This window comes from Diorhabda sublineata, chromosome 5 (assembly GCF_026230105.1).
Source record: "Diorhabda sublineata isolate icDioSubl1.1 chromosome 5, icDioSubl1.1, whole genome shotgun sequence".
Classification (NCBI taxonomy): domain Eukaryota; kingdom Metazoa; phylum Arthropoda; class Insecta; order Coleoptera; family Chrysomelidae; genus Diorhabda; species Diorhabda sublineata.
This window is the reverse complement of record NC_079478.1, coordinates 7,562,204-7,582,020: the sequence shown is the minus strand read 5'-3', so window position 1 is coordinate 7,582,020 and position 19,817 is coordinate 7,562,204. Positions and strand designations below refer to the sequence as shown.

The window sequence follows — 19,817 nt, the reverse complement described above, 5'->3', positions numbered from 1 at the left end:
GGTCTGAAATTCAACTAATAATCTGACATCCTTAATAAAATACTGGAAAATTTTATTGATAGCGCGTGACACAAATTATTTGACGTAGATCATACTACTATCTTCCAATTAATAAACTTTCAAATTTATATTTCTCAAAATGACACATTTTTACGATATAGTATCACAGAAGATTGAAGTTTGAAAGCTATTATGATAGAAATAACAAATTTGGAAATTTATTAGTTGTAATCTTGTTGGGAGAAAAATATTAAAGTTATTGTAAGAGCACGTTTCTCCTTACTCAAGGGAAATGTAGACAAATCGAGTTTTTGAGGTAATATGATAATCCTTCAATTATAATAATAATCTTAACAAAACTTGTTATTATTTATTAAAAAGGTGAAAATAAAACTTGAAAACAATATATACTTTTAAATAAAAAATTGCACACAAAAATAACCAATTAAAATGTAACATAACAAGTAATTAAACCTAATTTTCATAAATTTTGAACTTTATAACAAATCCCTTAATTAATTAATACGGTTAATTAATACATTAATAGATTTGTTACACATAACATTTATGATGAATCATCAAGAAAAACTGTACAATGTATACCAACATTAAATTATCTAGTTTGATGTCAAATTCACCAACTTGATATATGTTATGTTGGCAGATCCATCTAGGGCTCTGAACTTTAATTACAAAATTAAACCTTGAGCCATCTGTGTGGAACGTTTATAAAATATATGGTTTGTGCCTGTGGTATAATATATTATTGAAATTAGTTTGATTTAAAAGTTTTAAATAATTTTGTTTCATATAAAAATTAATTCATGCGATAGAATTTTTTTTTCGAAACATGTAATCAAAACCAAGAATGTATGCGAAATTTGAAGTCAATAAGTTGATGGAAGTTATGGAAAATTTGATTAGAAACTAACAGATCAAGTTAAATAGAGTATGATGGTGCTAACAAACCCCAGATAAAATGTATAAAATAGATACATTACGAGAAATATTAATAACAATTTGTTTTTATTTCTGTTTAAATATTGTTCAACCTTATCTTTAAAAATATTTTAATATGTTTCCTAATATAATGTTTGCTTTTGTGCCAAAGCAGAAATATTTATTTTGATTGTTTACTGTTTTTGGTTCAACTCATATAAATTAACAGTTGTTGATTTATACTTATATATTTTACAAGCAGTTAAGGTAAAATGTTTTTCACGGTTCTAATAATTCTAGTGGTAATCATAATATTTTTCATGCGAAAACCTCAAAATTTTCCACCTGGTAAGTATTAGAAATGCCATCGTTATTTAATAGTATGAAAAAACATGAAAGAACTCCATCACGTTATTTAGTTATCAAAGTGTTTAACCCAATTTACTTTTTTCAAACGATTTAAATGAAAATTACAGAATTTCGTTAAATTTTCTTTAAAAACTTGCCCGCTTAAAAAAAATAAAACCATATCTAAATTTATTCAAAAAGGGCCATCCTCAGATGAAGAGCCTGGGAGTATGGGACTATAAATTTGATATATTTAGACAACTACATATAATTTCAAATAACATGTAATAGAACAAAATGTTCGTGGATAGCGTTGCCAAGCGTACGGATAGAGCCGGACATGGTAGGCTTTTTAATTGTGTTACCGGCCAAAATAAACGGTATCCGGCTTTTGTCAGGTTTTTTACATTACACAAACGAGCGGGGCGCAAGCGAAGAGAGTCGACTGTCGGTTGTTCACGCAGACCCAAGTACCGCTCGTTGCCCGTTTTTGAACACTAACAAAGTGAACGTTGATTTCAAGAAACTGTTGGGTCATAAAAAAAATCAATTATAAGTCAAGATTGCTTTTCAGAATTCCTAATTATTTGTTAGTATTACTTTGCTATGCCAGGACATAACGCAAACGTCGAAAGAGCTTACTTCTTGATAGGTCAGCAATGGACGAAAGAGCTCAACAGGTTGCATGTTGACACTTTTGACAAAATGTTGCTTGCAGAATTTAATTTATAACCTTTGACTTGTAAGAATTTTTACAAATACATGTTGAAAGAAACTGATCTCTTAAAACAGGTTTAGGTAAACCAAAAGTGTTTAAACATTTAGTTTAGTTATGTGTCACAGCGGCAACGGTGTTTTGTTAGACTCTAATAAAAAAGATATGGCGAGGTGAAGTAAGATAAAAACAATGGGACCGTATATAGAGTGCCGACACAAATAACAATGTTTTAGTTTTAGTCTGTTAGTAATATTTTTATTGAATAAAACGAAATTAAAAATATTCGATTGTAGTTATTTCGTAGTACTTGGTGATATAATCCAAACTGAGCTATCGAAAGGAACAAAAAATATGAATAATTATTTTTATTGTGTAACTCATAGAGAAGAAGTTTTTTTTCGTTCTATAGTTTAACTTGAAGAAAAGAGGTTTTTGATTATTTTTTTTTTCGGTTAAAAAAATTATTTTTTGTCGTAACGTATAAATAATGAGATAAAATCCTCAATAATTGTAAAATACGGTGTGGTGATTCGCCGTTTGAGAAAACAAAACAAAACAAATTCAACTTAACGTGATTGATATGTAACAAAACAATACGGTTTGAAATAAGGTTATGTATGAAAGAAAGAACATATTATATAATGTATGGAGGGTAGAGATAAGGAGGACCATCTCAAAAGTGACTGTATTTGTATAAACTACGAGGGCGAATCACTAAGTACGGACAATGACGTAGGATGTCCGGTCTTTCTACCCAAATGTCCGGCCAAACTGGTTGGTCTGTCCGGCTATATTAGGTTTGGCCACCTGGCAACCCCATTTCGAAATTTGTTTTTAATTCTGAAATATACAAATAATCAATAATATTATGTCCAAACTATTACACGTCACCTAGACGGAAATATTTTATAATAATTAGAGATATACGTGGTATTTTAGTTTTCAGGGCAATATAATTGTATTGTAAGATTAAAAAAAATAAACAAACTATCATTTGGAAACAAAATCATAATTCATTCAAAGTTATTATATAAAAACAATTCTTTGCATTGCAATTAAAAAATATGCCCTGTATAATAATGTTTATTAAGTTTCATGTCTTTTCTTTTTTTGTCCCTTCACTTGTACTCCCCTTAATATAGTATTTTTCCAAATTTTACTTCTTTAAATCCTATGTATGTCTCTCCTCTCATGCGTTTTATCTTATTTACAGTTTTCCTGCAGTTATGTTGGTTAACATCTATTTTCTTTGATAGTTTGGGTTTATGATAATTTTCTTCTGCTTTTTTATAATCAGTAGCTTTACAGTTACTTTCTAACTAGTTTCCATTTTCTTTAGAATAACTTTGAACAATGTTACGGTGATTTCTGGAACCTTCGAACTGGCAACAGTTTTATGTAAACACGTGCACACTATTTCTAAAAATAACACAGGAGGAATTGCATAAATATTTTGTGGGTTAGGTATTGAATTGGCACCCAAAAATTTATATAAATTTGTAAAAATTTTAGAGTTAAAACTACTTTTGCCAAATAGGTTTCCACGCACCAAATACTTCTATAATGAAAACCTATTTTCGAGAAAAATTGCACATTCGAGATATTGCACTTCGATTACCGATATGTATATTTCAGGTCCAGTATGGTATCCCATAGTAGGTAACTTCCATATTTTAAAAAGTCTATCGAAATCAGAAGGAGGACAACACAAAGCTTTCGCAAAATTATCGAAAATTTATAAATCGAATATAATAGGATTGAAATTGGGAACAGAAAAATTAGTTGTTGTGTCATCTTTTGATTTAATAAAAGAAGTCGCCTACGGACACGAATTTAATGGTAGGCCAAGAAATTTTTTCTTAAAACTTCGATCTATGGGTACGAGAAAAGGTTAGTGAATATCCATCAAGTATCAATATAGTAAATTATATAATATTTCGGTGAAACGGAAATTGTAATAGATTTAATACCTCACTTACCAGGGGTGGATATATTATTTTTTTGAATCCATAAAACACTTTTATCAGTTAAATCGCCAGTTCAAGATGTAGACTGAATTTATATTACGAAATCCTGCCTATTTGAGTTTTAGCGGACGAAAGAAAATCTCTTCACTAGTAGAGAAGATCGTCCGCAACTATCAAAGCAGAATTAAGAAGATATGAGTGGGAAAACAGCATAGGTTGTTGGCAAATGTTATGAGATGCCTCGACTAATGGAATATGGATCCGCCGACTCATTCCGCGGAAGGATACCTGGTTTTGCTGCCCCCACGGAGAGGTACATTACTTCAAAACGCTCTCTGGACGTAGATGCTTTAGAAAATACCTTCATCGGTTCAAATATGAAGCTGCACTTGAAGGAAAAGTGATGCCTGGAATTATCTTGGAGGTTATGCTGTCAAGAAGACTTCCTGAACAGCAACGAGCATATTTGCCGGAAATTCCTTTATGAAGAGAGAAGAGAACAAAATAAAGAAGGAACATAATCGAGAAGTAGGAAGCAATTGACGGAAGAGCTGTTGAGCTATTTCATTTCCTTGGAAAGTAATATCTAATGGAAGTTCAACTGAGGAAATAGAGGTTAGAGATAAAAGAAGGATTTTGGGCGGCATGGGAAATATCCCACATGCCAGACAAAGCATCAAATTATGAAGATATGTAAGATTATGAAAAAATACCAAGCTATTAGAAGTGCGTTGAAAATAAAAATGACCAGTGAATATTTTTAATACCATTCGACTTGGAGTGTATCGCTTCGTGACAAAATCCGTGAAGATGATCCTAAATTTGTATTTATGTCTAAATAACATCAATATATGTATATATTACAAAGTTATTCAAGTGAAAAAAACTTTTCGCATATTTGAGCAATGCTCAAAAAAGATCCGCTTAAACTGGTGTATTGAAAGTTGTTATTAAAGTTATATCTGCAAAGGTGACAAATCATACAATATAGCAATCAATTGTATGGATGTTTCGGCATGAGCCAAATGCAATAAAAGGCAACGAAAGACGGTTAACTCCTACACAACTATTTCTTTGCCACAACCCAATGGAGAAATTCGGAAAATGTCAACGAAGAAGCGAGTCATTCTTCATTATGCACACAATTGAAGATCGGGTGGGCAATGTCCCATACATTCCTAATTTGGAACCTAATAACTTCTATTGGCTCCCCCACATCAAAAAGAAACTGCATGGTTGGCGATTTTCTCCACCAGAAGCCTTTTATAACGCATATTTTGAAGCTGTCCAATCGAATCGAAATGGAAAATTATTTTGAAAATTAGCTTAGAATAAGTAAATTAAAATAAAATTTCAGTACGACAAGTTTGTCATAAATTTAATTTCATTATCTGAATCTAGTCTGATTAGGCTTGATCATTATCACAGGATTAAATATATTTATTAATAGCTTCAAAAAAATAATTTTGCAGGTATTGTTGGAACTGATGGAGAACATTGGAAAATACAGAGACATTTTGTAGTCACTCATCTTCGTTCTCTCGGGTTTGGTCTGAAAACTATGGATGATATGGTTCGAGAAGAAGTCACCGAACTACTGTCAATTTTAAAACAAAGCAAAGAGAATGAAATTAAAATAGTACCGATCATCTCAGTGTCCGTATTGAATGTTTTATGGAGATCATTGAGTGGTCAGTTAAAACTAATTAGAAATAATTAAAAATACTTTCGTAATAAATTGAATTCGTAGGGTCTAGATTAGATCGCTCTGATCCAAATCTTCAGTATTTGTTGGATTTATTGGATAAAAGGGCGTTGGCCTTTAATATGGCAGGAGGAGTGTTGAACACGTTTCCTTGGTTAAGATTCATATCCCCCGAAAAATCCGGATATAATTTAGTTATGGAATTGAATAAAGAACTCAAAGCTCTACTAATGAAAACTATAAACGCACATTATGAAACTTGGACAGACGGAAGAGATGATGATTTGATATATTCTTTTATCTCAGAAATGAAAAAAAGTAATGGAGCTCCAACAACATTTACAGGTTCGATAATTTTAGTTCAAGAGGCAGAGCCGAAAAAGTCTCTGAATTTATTAAATCTGGTTTTTTCTCGGGTGATTATAATCATAATTTACAATACAATGCAGCGGTCAGTCAAGCGGATATTAGAACAGGTGCCTCAGGTGCGCGGTCAAACTTTTCGTGACCACTGACAAAAACTTTATAAACTTTTGTTTTCTGTTGTGTAAATAAAAAAAAAGCCGTGAGCAGCAGAGCTCCATCACGAAAGTCGAATTTTTCGTCGAATGAAGAATTTAACTAATACACAAACCAATCTTTCCATAAAATAAATTTCTTGGAAATAATATCAATTCTCAATCTTATTTCTTTATATGGAAAATTTGCTATTCCTCAATAACTTTTCATTTCACAAGTTAACTCTCTCTCTCGAATGAAAATTCATAATTTCAATAGACCCGGTGGTCTCGAACCCTCTTGTTCAATTCCAATTGACAACAAAGAAAAAATTGTCATAATGACAAGAAATTTCGAAAATGGGAAGTAAAAAAATCACCCTAGCAACGATCATACTCGTATTATTCATTAAATAGGAGGCGGTCCAGTTCAAAAATTACAACGATCAAAATGATTTCGGGATTTTTGTGCTAGAAGAACTGAAGAAGAAAACTTTTAACTTGAGAAAGACAATTCTTCAACATCACCCCTACTTGCATGCGAAGTTCGAACCCTCTAGTTAAACTTTTTCTGGCCAAAAAATAAGAAAATATAACAAATATGACCATAAAATGGAGAGGGGTGGAGATGGAAAGTTTCGACCTTAGACAGGAAATCATCTCGCAACTAATTGAACCTACATGTGAAATTTCATTTTTCAGTCGCTTTTCGTTTGACCTGCAGAGGTGAGCAAAGGTCAAAAACCACTTTTTTTGCACTGCGACTCCTCGAAATATTCATTTGTTTTCAACCAAACTCTAATAACATCAATCCGCCGCCAAAAAAGCCACGTATGCTAATTTTGAACCAAATCGGACTCATAGCAATTGCTCGAGAATTGTATCGAAATGCCCCCCATTTTTCTTCTAGTCATTCCTTGAAAAATTCGACTAAAAATTATGATAGTCAGTCAACGTCCTACGGGGACACAGCTGGTCAGTCAGCTGTAATGTACGTAGCGAGGTTTATAAGGCTTCAATTCGTTTATTAAACGTGAAATTTTTTATAACTACTACTGACTTTATTATTAACAAATAAAATTGTCAGTCAATCCGTAGAACAACGCCCGTCAGTCAGTGAATAAGAAATTAAATTTTTTCGTTCTGTATGGATATTACACGCGGCAGCTCGTCTTTTATTTATAATTAAGTTAAAATAAAATAACATTATCATAATCATTTAAAATACGACATTTATTTTGAAAAGGCACTTCCGTGTCGCAGTTGTGCCTAAAAATCTGAGAAATAAACTTCGTTCGAATACAACAGTGAAGTTAATGAACGAGGTGTATATACACAGGTTAAACATTTGGAACTTATATATTCATTTATTTAATGAAGAATTCAAAATTGTACAAAGCTATAAATTATCATCACATAATTCATCATCTGAATCTTCCATATCATTAATCTCACTATGGTGATCTGATACGTCAAGCTCAGATGTTTCAGACTGGAAATCTAAAAAATAAATAAATTCATTAAAAAAACTTATTTTCGTGATTGTTTAATTCAGATAAAGATATTTGCATTCCTGTATTTTCTTGTAAAGGTTGAATAATAAAATTCTGTACAAGTTCTGGTAATTGTTCGCCTTTGAACCAATGAAACTCATATTTTTCATCAACTAATTTACAGCCATATTCAGTGGAGCATTACGCCAAGTATTTGCAATGAAGCTCGCTCTTAAGAACTGCTGCAACAATTCTGATTGGCATGGTGACATACTCGTCCCATCTACATTCTTTATTTTAATTTTAAACGAGTCGTTTGCGGTGCTAAAACATTTATACGTTTTGGAAAATAAAAGAATCTTTCCTCGTCGATTGATTTTATTTTTTTCAAACCGTATAAATCGCAAACAAATTCTTGAGCCTTACTAAACATATTATTTCGGTTGATTTCTTCTGCAAGTCCAAGAACAGCGAATGTTTTTTGAAATCTTCGCTTTGCTTCATTAACTGCAGAGGCTTTTTTCTACCTTTCTTGTAAAAAGCCGGGTTAAAAGCGTGCAGTCCTGGAAGAGCATTGCAAACAGAATTTCACAAATTTTTCATACATTTTACTGACATTGATCATCCTTTGATGATTTCCAGTCCTATCCACTTCTATCCATATTGTCGATGAACTTGATAAATTTTCCATGTTTCCTAACAAAATAATGAGAATGTCTGTGTCCGAGCACCTGATTAAAATGTTTAAATGTTGTACGATTTTACAGACACGGAATGGTTGATTGATCATTTTATTCATTAATAAAATAGTCAGTGGTAGTTATAAAAAAATTTCATGCAAAATAAACGAATTGAAGCCTTATAAACCTCGCTACGTACATTACAGCTGACTGAGCAGCTTTGTCCCCGTAGGACGTTGACTGACTATCATAATTTTGATTTACATAACAGAAAACAAAAGTTCATAAAGTTTCATTTTATTATGTCAGTGGTCACGACATGTTTGACCGTGCACCTGAGGCACCTGTTCTAATATCCGCTTGACTGACCGCAGCAATGTATTGTAAATTATGATTATAATCACCTGAGAAACAACCAGACTTAATAAATTCAGAGGCTTTTTAGTCTATTACGGTAGGCATGACTAGAAGAAAAATGGGGGGCACATAATTTTTCCCATGTTGTGAGACCTCCTGAACACGATTATGATGGTTTTTCGATACAATTCTTATTTTCGTCTCTCGAGCAATTGCTATGAGTCCGATTTGGTTCAAAATTAGCATACATGGCTTTTTTGGCGGCGGATTGATGTTATTAGAGTTTGGTTGAAAACAAATGAATATTTCGAGGAGTCGCAGTGCAAAAAAAGTGGTTTTTAACCTTTGCTCACCTCTTCAGGTCAAACGAAAAGCAACTGAAAAATGAAATTTCATATGTATGTTCAATTAGTTGCGAGATAATTTCCTGTCTAAAGTCAAAACTTTCCATCTCCACCCCTCTCCATTTTATGGTCATTTTTGTTATATTTTCTTATTTTTTGGCCAGAAAAAGTTTAACTAGAGTGTTCGACCTTCGCATGCAAGTAGGGGTGATGTTGAAGAATTGTCTTTCTCAAGTTCAAAGTTTTCTCCTTCAGTTCTTCTAGCACAAAACGCCTGAAATCATTTTGATCGTTGTAATTGTTGAGCTGGACCGCCTCCTATTTAATGATTAATACGAGTATGATCGTTGCTAGGGTGATTTTTTTTACTTCCCATTTTCGAAATTTCTTGTCATTATGACAATTTTTTCTTTGTTGTCAATAGGAATTGAACAAGAGGGTTCGAGACCACCGGGTCTATTGAAATGATGAATTTTCATTCGAGAGAGAGAGAGTTAACTTGTGAAATGAAAAGTTATTGAGGACTAGCAAATTTTCCATATAAAGAAATAAGATTGAGAATTGATATCATTTCCAAGAAATTCATTTTATCGAAAGATTTGTTTGTGTATTAGTTAAATTCTTCATTCGATGAATAATTCGACTTTCGTGATGGAGCTCTGCTGCTCACGGCTTTTTTTGGCTTTGCCTCTCCGTCTATTTCATCATTACCAATTCGAATCGATGCGTACAAGAGGTGAATTATTGTTGATTAATGCTTCCAATAAAGTTCGCCTAAATAATAATTGATGAAATTGTCACAGCAATTGTCTATCGGTAAAAATGATCAAGAAAACTTCATAGTCAATTTTTTTATTTGTTTTATTCTTATTTTAATAAGCAAAAACATTGACATAAGAAAACGATAACAAAGTATTATGCCGTCTCCATAATAGACAATAATGTTATGAGTCAATTTTTATACAGAAAATTTATTGCTTTTCGAAAATGATAAAAAAGTTTAGAATTTTTATATGATAACTAGCTTGAATTTTGTTGCCACCAACAACCTTTGCTGGAGTGGACATATAGAACTCAAATTATTCGCATTCAAAAAATAAAGCTCTCAGATCTGTAACTGTAGTAGTTTTTACGTTAACTGACGTGAAATACAAAAAAATCAACTTCAAAATACACTTTTTTACGTTTGGAGTAAAATAACTTCGTTAAATGCCCAATAAATGTGTTAAAATTTCAAATAAAACTTACAGAAAATTTAATGCTGAAAAGAATGATGTGTACAACTTCAATAAAAAGGGAATGCAAGTTGAAAATATCTTTATTTGACTGAATGAAAATCAAAATAAAAATGAGATCTAAGACCAACTTTATTAAATTTTTCAGGTCAAAATACGTATAGACCAAACAAATTTGCATGACAATTTCAGACGAAGTTTTGTTATACCAACTTTTTTCCCTATAGAATCATTTCCCGAGAGATTAGAGTGCTGTTCCGAAACACCCTGTATATGTTTTATTTTTATCATTGAAATTCACTAATAATATTTGTTTTGTAATTCTAGAGGATCAGTTGTTGATGGTATGTTTGGATATATTTATAGCTGGTTCTCAAACAACAAGTAATACTTTAGATTTTGCCATAATGATGATGATATTGTACCCAGAAATACAAGAAAAAGTTAGAAATACATTGAATGAAGCTTTCGATAAAATAGAACATATAAGCTACAATTGCAGAGGAAGGTAATTTTTTATGTCCAGTGAAAGTATATTTCGTATATCAGAGAAATCTCTGTTATCGATAATTATACTGAGATCCCGACACTTTTATATTGAAATATCTGTGATGCTAGGAATTTTGAGATCTTGTTCGAATGACAGATACAACCCGAATTTTTTAAATCGGATTGTTGTTTGAAAGGTCTCTTCATTGTCTATTCAATAATGTTATAGAGTTTCCCTACATTATTTTTTGGTAGTCCCCCAATAATATTTTTCTAAGGGCCACTAGAAATTGTTTTCATTTAACTTATATTAGAGGATTTTTGTGCGTTAATTCTTCCATGATGTCTATTTAGTTTTATCTGTGACAATAGATCCATCACTTGAATCCGGAATCCAAACAATCATCATCTGAGTGGACTACAGCCGGTGAACCACATCCAAAAGCACAACAGTCACTTGGGAAGGTTGTGGTTTCAGTATTTTCGGATTCGTATCAATAGCGAACACTACATAGAGTTGTTGAATCGTCTGAATGCTAAAATCAAGGAAACACGGACTCATATGTCTAAGAAAAACCACTGCTTCATCAAAACAGTACACCGATTAACAAGTCGATGGAAACGATGGTTAAATTGAACGACCCATAGGATTTTACGATGGGCCAAGTATGTAGAACTCTGGCCGTATCTTTGAAGCCATTATTGGCCTAGTCTTGATGGGACTCTGGGATGATAACAATGTCCCTCGCTTGGTTTGCAAGAAGCCTTGACCAGGTCTTAAACATACAAAGAAATGATACTATTTTTTATTGTCTTTTATGCATAACAGGATTTTATTCATAAAAAATTATTACTTTTAATGCTAAGATATCTATTATGGATAAAATATTAGACCAAACCTTTATATAGTTTTTCAAAGTTCTGCCAAGTCTGGCTGACTATAGGATGGCCGAGATCAGGTTACACAGAGTTCAGTCCGGCTTGTGTGATTATAGGATGGCCGAGGTCTGGCTAGTCAGAATTTTGGCAAGCCTGGCTGACTATAGGATGGCTGAAGTTTGGTTACCCAAAGTCCAGTCAGGCTTGGGTGAATATGGGATGGGTGAGGTAAGATTACATAGAGCTTGGCAGGCTTGGCAGACTATAGACCGGGGCTAAGTTACCCACACTTTATAGAGGCTTGGGCCTCATCCACCGTACAATCCAGATCTGCCCCACTGGCTACTGGCTATTCGCTGATCTCAAAAAATTGTGTTAGAGGAGCGTTGGAATGATTGTATTGCTCTTGCAGGAGATTACATTGATGAATAAAATCACTTTTTGGATAAAAAAATGTATTTTTCTTGGTTAGTCACACGACTTATTGAGTGATATGTTAATTCATAGGTAGTACAAATGAAAACAAAACGAATCATGTAAATTGAATTAATGTTCTTCTGAAATCAGGATTTTCTCTCGTACACGCGCATTGAGCAGCTAATCCGCCCTTAAAAAATCATTTTTTTCTCGATACAATAGAAGGATGCAAATAAAAAAGTTAATATTTTTAGATGGTACAAATTTACTTTTCTATTTAATCAAGAACTCCCATTTTTCTATGCAAAATATTTAATGGTACAAATAAAAACGAAGCTAACCATGTGCGCTTTTAACAAAAAATTCTGCAAGTCTTTCTGGTGTCTACCAGGGTAGGAAGGATCATATCATATGACTACGACTCGATTATGGCGATAGTTTCCGAAAACAATAAATGTGATCCGGGTTAGATCGGATTAAACCAATCATAATTTTCGAAATGTCTTTATGCAACATGAATATATGCGCATATTTTTGTAAACAAACGATCAGCTGCTAGAACACCAGCTACGTCTTATGTTTATATTTTTATGTCAAACAGAACCTCATCAACATTATGTTCGAGTTATGAGGATGTGTGTTATCTATTGTTACTTTTACAATTTTGACAGATGACAGCGCTGTGAAGAACCGGTGACCTCACTTGTCTACTGCGCATCTTGTTATTGCCACAAACCTCCTATTATTCTAGTAACCTTGTATATTTGACATATTAACTCAAGATAAAAATTTTTCTCTCTCCTGTTGTTAACATTAAATCTACCAACAATTCTTATTGTTGATTACTTTTTTTTCTTTAGGGTGCCTTATATAGAAGCAGTTATCAGTGAGGTTCAGAGGTATTGTCACGTTATACCTGTTAGTGGACCAAAACGAACTGTCAAAGATGCAATTTTAGGAGGATACCGTATTCCTAAGGTATGTTATTAATCTTTGTATAAAATTCATATCAAAACGCCCATATTTTTTTTCTATTTTCTAATGTAATGGGTCTCCAAAAAGTTGAATTTTCTTACATCTATACTCAAAAGTTGTCGAATTTATTATAATAAACGGTGGTTCAACCATAATACATGATTATTGTGAATAAAATGAAAAGTTTTCAAAAAATTATTACCGTTACTTAGATGGCATGCGCAAATATGAGTCTAATTGAGATTCATTTAACAGCAATAAGTGACTAGTCTCACTTTGTTCTCTTTTATGATCAGAATTCAAACGAGCTTCATGGATAATACCGGTGGACATAAAATTTAATGTCATCATCATATCTTTTAGTTATTAAATTTTCGTCTTACGCAATATTCTTTAATCTACTAAATTGTTTAGATGAAAGTGTACCTCTTGTTTCTTGTGTTATTTCTGATACATTATTATTGACGTTGTGACCTAATTTTGGTGGTTTGAACCAATTGTCGGTTTTTTAAATTCCGATTTAGGTACCTCCAAAAAATGTCATTTGAACGAATCAACCGCTTCTTCAGGTGTAGAAAAACGTTGACCTCGCAATTGATTTTTGAACTGCGGGGATAAGAAGAAATCATTATGTGCCAAACAAGCACTGTATGGCGGATAACCCATCAATTCGATGATAACTTTTTGTTTGAACTCATGTGTGAGAGGTCGCATTGTCGTAGTGTTGAAGTTGAATTCGTCGTCTTGTGCGATTGGTTCCACTGATGTTGTCTATCACACTGGTAAAGAAGAGCTGGTGTACAATAATTGACCGTTCTACGTTGCTCTAATAGAACGGTGTCTACATGTCCAATTATTCTGAAAAAACAGGAGACCATTTGCTTCGATGCGCTCCGTGCGCGAACAACTGTTCTGGACTTTTGCTTGTCTTGATTGTTGTTTAGTGTGCATAGATCCATGATTCGTCGCCTGACAAGATATTATTGCCGTCTTTTGAAGCATCGCGATTGAATATCCAACGCGAATAAATCATTTTGACAGCCAAATATACCTCGATCTCACGGTATGTCACAAGACACACAAGCTCTGTTGTTTGTTTTATCCACATCGAAAGTTATGTTCTCGATTTAATTCCAATTTTTGATCAAAATCAAGTATCTGTAAACAACTTAAATAGCACTCGTATGACAACATGTTTTGAGTACGTTCACCATTAAAAATATCAAACTTTATAATGGCAATGTTTGATATATTCAAATTAGTGCTCCCATATCTCAAAACTTAAGTAGCAATTAGAAAAAACCATTAATAATTAAAAGAAACCTAAAATCAACACCAACATATACTTACATATAGAATTTTTCACGATCGAAAATGATGACTTGCCTAATACACGAGATGTGAAGGAATATCTTCATATTTATACCTAACTAGGGTCGGATTCCTTCGACTGTGTCAGTTCATTTCGAGTCATGAAACCGTGTGTATTATGAACTTTGATAGTATCTTATTAAATGTCTACAAAACAGCGCAAATGTTTGCCGTCGAGGCAAAAACTACAGTTGAAAAAGTTTACTTAAAGTTAGTAGAACGAGACCACGAAAAATACTGTTCATTGAAAGAAACTTCAACTTTAACGAGCATCCCTGAAAGTACAGTTTGGAAAATTGTCAATAATTCAATAGCTCCTAAAAAACACGAAAAGAGAATGGTGTACTCAAGTGCATTAATTACTTTCAAAAAGACTTAATTCGCCGCAATGTTTATGGAATGTATGCAGAACAAAAACTGTCACATTCACGAAGACTGTTCGTGAAACTGATGGTGAGTTTAATTGTTCCATTACAACTTTTTGGCGTACTCTACGTGTGGTTTGGGGTTATTATTCAGAAGAATAGACAGAAGGCAAGCTATAATGGAGTCCCGGCGCTTGAAAAAACTCAGATTAGAATATTTAGAAAAATTAAATACAGTTAGATCGTAAAACCTAACCATAATCTACCTAGATGTGACTTGGTACGACTCCCATTATACTCCCAGTAAAGAATGGGTTGATGGTTCAAAAAAATGTAACACGAAAGGTTCGCCCAATAAAGGTAAAGGAATAATTATTCTACATGCGGGATCAAAATAAGGGTGGGTACCAGAATGTCTGATTTTAGCAGCCAGCAATTGCAGAGGAAACAGGTCACGAACTATTTCAGCTTCCATCATATTACCATATTGCTAATCCGATCGATTTGATATGATTATTAATATGAATTACTTGCTCATAATAATACAACTACATTAACCAGTAGTGTGATTGAGTTGATAAAGACGGTTAGTTAAAAGTTAAAAATGTAACCGCTGTAAATTGGAGAAACTGTATTCAACACGTGAAAAAAATTGAGAACTCGTTTAGATGTAGGTACACAAATATAAATAGTTTAGAGCCCGTAACGAATTATTGATTTGCTAGATAATAAAGAAATTTAGATAATATCCAGTAATAGATAAAATGTAATATATATTTAATATACAGTGTATCACATAAATACCCATAATTTATAACTTTTGGGTCTTATTAAATTATATATACGTTCCGGCAGTGCAGACAGTTTTAGATTTAGATTTTGTAAAATATTATACATAGGTAGGTATACCAGATTGTAAAACGTAATTCAATTTTCAGGATACTACTTTGCTATTCAGCTTTTATTCCATAAATAATGACGAAAGTTATTGGAAAGATCCAGAAGTGTTTAGGCCGGAGAGATTTTTAGATAGTGAAGGCAGACTGTCAGTTCCTGAACGATTTGCACCCTATGGATTCGGTATACATATAATTTATCTATTAATTATTCATTTTAAATATAATTTATCTACTTTTATTTGAAGAACTATACAGTATCTGTTATCACATACGCATATATTTTCCAACTTACTTGATAATTACTGACAACTTTTCAGACAACTCTCGTATAATATATGAGTTTGTAGAAAAGAAATTATACATACGAAAGTAATACATAAGTCTATGGCGTGGATTTAAAGCAATGAACTGATAACCTTCAGTTGATTCATTTATCGGAATAATCCAAATTTCATACTTTCTCTTAAACAAAGATTGTTGAAAAAAACAATAAAATTTGCAGAGAATTTTTAGAAAAGCTTTGAAAATCTATTTTCGTAGAACTAGAACGCCGTTGAAAGCGGCAGAATCCTTTGTTGTTTTCCACTTTTTCCTTATTTTCCCTTCAACCAAGAATATAACCACTTTACAATGTTGTTGAAAATAAATTTGCCTTTCAGGATTAAGAAGATGCATAGGAGAAGTATTAGCGAGGACCAGTATATTCACTATTTTCGGCGAAATTTTAAGGAACTACATGATCGTGGAAGCAACTGGATCGCAAAAACCCACAGAAATATTTGTTTCGGGAATTACGCTGATTCCAAAACAATACGAAGCAAAATTCATTAGAATCTCTCACTGATTTCACCGAATTTGAAAATATACGGAGTAGCGCGAAACGAGTTGTCATGTTGTCACAGTGAACAGTATTTCGCGAAGACAACCTCTTAGCACCTCTTACTAAGAGCCGAGTTTTAGCAATGGTACCGTGGATGATGGAGTGTATATTTAGTTGATTTAATATTTTAAAAATGATTTTTTCTTCAGCCAATGGACAATTCCAAATCGATACTCCGATAGGGTGAAACATTTTGAACTGACGGATAAGTCAAGAAGAAGAAACAATATGTTCGCCCCTTTTCGTTTGGACACCAAGTGTGTGAGTGATGTTTAATAGACAGTACGAGGGTGGTTTAAATATAAACTTGAATTTTGCTGTAAAACGTTTTATTAAGTTACAGAGCTGATTTTTTTTACACTTTTTTAGACAATACTCATCACACTTTAGACATTTTTACCATGTCTCCGGAAGCTTTTGGGCTGCCTTTTTCGTAAAAATAACAGTCACATGGCGATAAATCAGGACTGTAATAAGGGTATTACGTTTTACCCAATTCGTTTAATTTTTCCAACGTACGCCGAGCTGTATGCGGTCTGGTGTTGTCTTACAGCAATATGGCGCTACATATTGGACTATCGCATCGTTTTGATCCGTAAACAGGTTTCACCATATTTTTTAGGGGGTTACTAAAATACTGCACTTTCACTTTTCGTTTTTCATTAAGAAAATATGTCCCAAAACACTGGACATAGCACATTTCTTGCTGACAGTGTAACTTTAACTTTAACTGGCTTCCTCCGCTTTATAGACACGCGTTTACACTCCGGAATATAGTAGTGTATTCAAGTCTCGTCTGTGGTGACTAATCGATGCAATAAAATTTCTTCTACCTCTTCATAACGATGCAGGAGACGCGTGCAAGCTTCCCAGGAAGAGAATTTCTCAAAATTCAGAAGTAATGGCACCCATCTGGCTAAAATATTGCGGTAACCAATCCGTTCTTGAATTATTTGTTCAATATTATCTACGTCGATGCCCAATTCTTCAGCCATATCGCCTACAGTACTGCGTCGATCTGCTAAAATGAGTTTTTCTACAGCGTTGACGATCTCAACGGTAACACTTGTTCTGTGTTTGTCACCACTCTCGGCCTTTTTTTTGGAAAGCGGAGCATCATTCATACACTTCAAACTTAGAGAGGCACTAATCTTCGAGTTGTTCAATTAATTTTCGATAAATTTCTGAGGATTTTTCTTTATCTTTCATCAAAAATCGTCATCTTTTTACCTCATGACTATAAGTACCCTTAAAAAACGAGGTTATGCAGTCCCGCCTAATCTCTAAGCTTCATAACAGACTAGTTAAACATCCCGCGCATCCTCATTTGAACCCACCTCGTAGATTCACTAGACGCCGACTGAATTTCACGAAATTCTGAAATTAGGTACATATTGTACTTTTTTAGAAAAATAAGATAATGATGGCACATTACATACAAGTTGTAAAAATTTTGTCATTTAAACTAGATATTAACTTAGGGGAACTGTAATTTCAACAAGACGATGCCATAGGTCAAGCGGTGAAAGCATCAATATTTGAAGATGTTTTCTTGACAAGAAATTTCCCGTTTCGGCGATGCTCCTTGGCTCTCATTTTCTGTAGACTTGTTTCCATACTACTTTTGCGAAGCTAACTTGAGTCTAAAGTGTACAAATAATCAACCATGTTTTCTACAAAAACCGAAAATTGCTATTCGTCAAGAAATCTCAAAAGTACCAGAAGAAATTATTTTAAGCGTGATGTACAATTGGAGGTGTGAGGAGATCTTGAGTCGGAGAGACACTTGATCATTTTATTAATTTATTTATTTTAGCTGTAACTAAAACAAAAGTTTTGAAAATAAATAATGTTATGTTTATGTGGAAAAGGTGCGTTTTCTCTACGCTACCCTGTATAAGAATGATCCGCTGAGGTCAGAAATTTTCTCTCCATGGAAAACATATTAAATGGAAGTCATATGAATGATATTGTAGATTAGATTTTATATTTACTCAATTATAGCCATTTCCTTCAACTTATTCTATTGTATTCTATATTTTTAATAAATGTTTTTTTAAGCTCTGTTTCATTAAATCGAACAGATTAACCTACAAGTTGAAAACTATTTCCTAGGACTGCAATATTCGTTGCTGGAATATTTAAGGTTATGTTTCCTATAACAGCGGAATCGTTATCTAACAGTCGTCATATCACTCAAAAAATGTGTCAAATGGAAATAAGTCGCGGGAAAAACTTAGTTGGATTTTGGGGCGACAGTTCTCAATAGCTTCGTTCGCGGTAGATGATTTGGATACATTCCGAATGTATGTTTAATATTTTCTGGACGTATCGAATGTGCATGCTTAGTTTAGGATATGTCCTGAACATGTATTCCTCCACGAACCATTTATGAACATCTAAAATTGTAATTTGAATTCAAAACTAGCTAGGAGAATAAAAAAATTAACTGGCCGAAGGTTTATTCTTGATATTTGTTAATATAAAATCAATTAATACTATTTTGAAATACAATTACGTAGAAAACCAGATGCGCCAGATTAAAAATTCTCACCCATGTTCGAGGATACATTGAACGTATTCAGAATACGTGCGGGATTAGACATCTGTGCTCCACGAACACAGGATTTTAAATTCTGATCATGTTTTATTAGCACAGCGAACGCACAATTTCAAACTACTCATCTGGTGACAGAACATGATCAGGATATCTACCGCAAAGAAATAACAACCTTATCAACCTTTTTAAAAACGAGACAAACTTTTATAAGAACAGACGATCATTTTCGTAGTAGAAATGCTGATAAACCATCACAACCAGACAAAAAGTTTAATTTTAATTTCTCGAGGCAATTTAAAACTTCAAGCTTAGTAGAAGGGGAAGTAACCCAAGGGAAACAGTTTATATTTGAATCAATATTGTCAAAATTGGGAGTATATGAGGTAATACATCCAATAATAATCAGCAAATATTTACAATGTCATCCGGTTGGACAAGAAGTTCGCTCTTATAGAACACGCTATTGATTTTTATTACTTAAGAAAATTAATTTAAAATACAAGTGAATCAGAACGTATGTAAAAGAGTTATCGGAACATGTAACATAAAAAAACGTAAGTCAAGATGGCGCACTGAAAAGAGCTGCTTTTCAATTACATAATTTGAGCGCCCAATCGAGCAGATCGCTTCAAACCCGTGTTCCAAATTGTTGTTTTCAAGATCTGTGCGCTGTTGCGTTTTCCCCTTGTCTCTCAAACA

General features: G+C 33.1%; 1 protein-coding gene across 2 annotated transcripts; it reads left to right on the top strand.

Moving 5' to 3' along the window:
* The first annotated feature begins 1,211 nt into the window (after positions 1-1,211).
* LOC130444038 (probable cytochrome P450 305a1) lies at positions 1,212-18,559 on the top strand. Of its 2 annotated transcripts, XR_008909904.1 has the most exons (9): positions 1,212-1,287; positions 3,641-3,895; positions 5,445-5,663; positions 5,723-6,022; positions 10,611-10,791; positions 12,929-13,046; positions 15,718-15,859; positions 16,338-16,643; positions 16,708-18,559. XR_008909904.1 is itself a non-coding variant. In XM_056779006.1 (8 exons), the coding sequence occupies exons 1-8, from the start codon at positions 1,212-1,214 to the stop codon at positions 16,520-16,522; spliced, it is 1,476 nt and encodes a 491-aa protein (XP_056634984.1). In that variant the 3' UTR covers positions 16,523-16,738. The 2 variants fall into 2 exon arrangements, 1 of the variants encoding a protein (XP_056634984.1); XM_056779006.1 differs by having other exon boundaries at positions 16,338-16,738.
* The last annotated feature ends 1,258 nt before the right edge of the window (positions 18,560-19,817 follow it).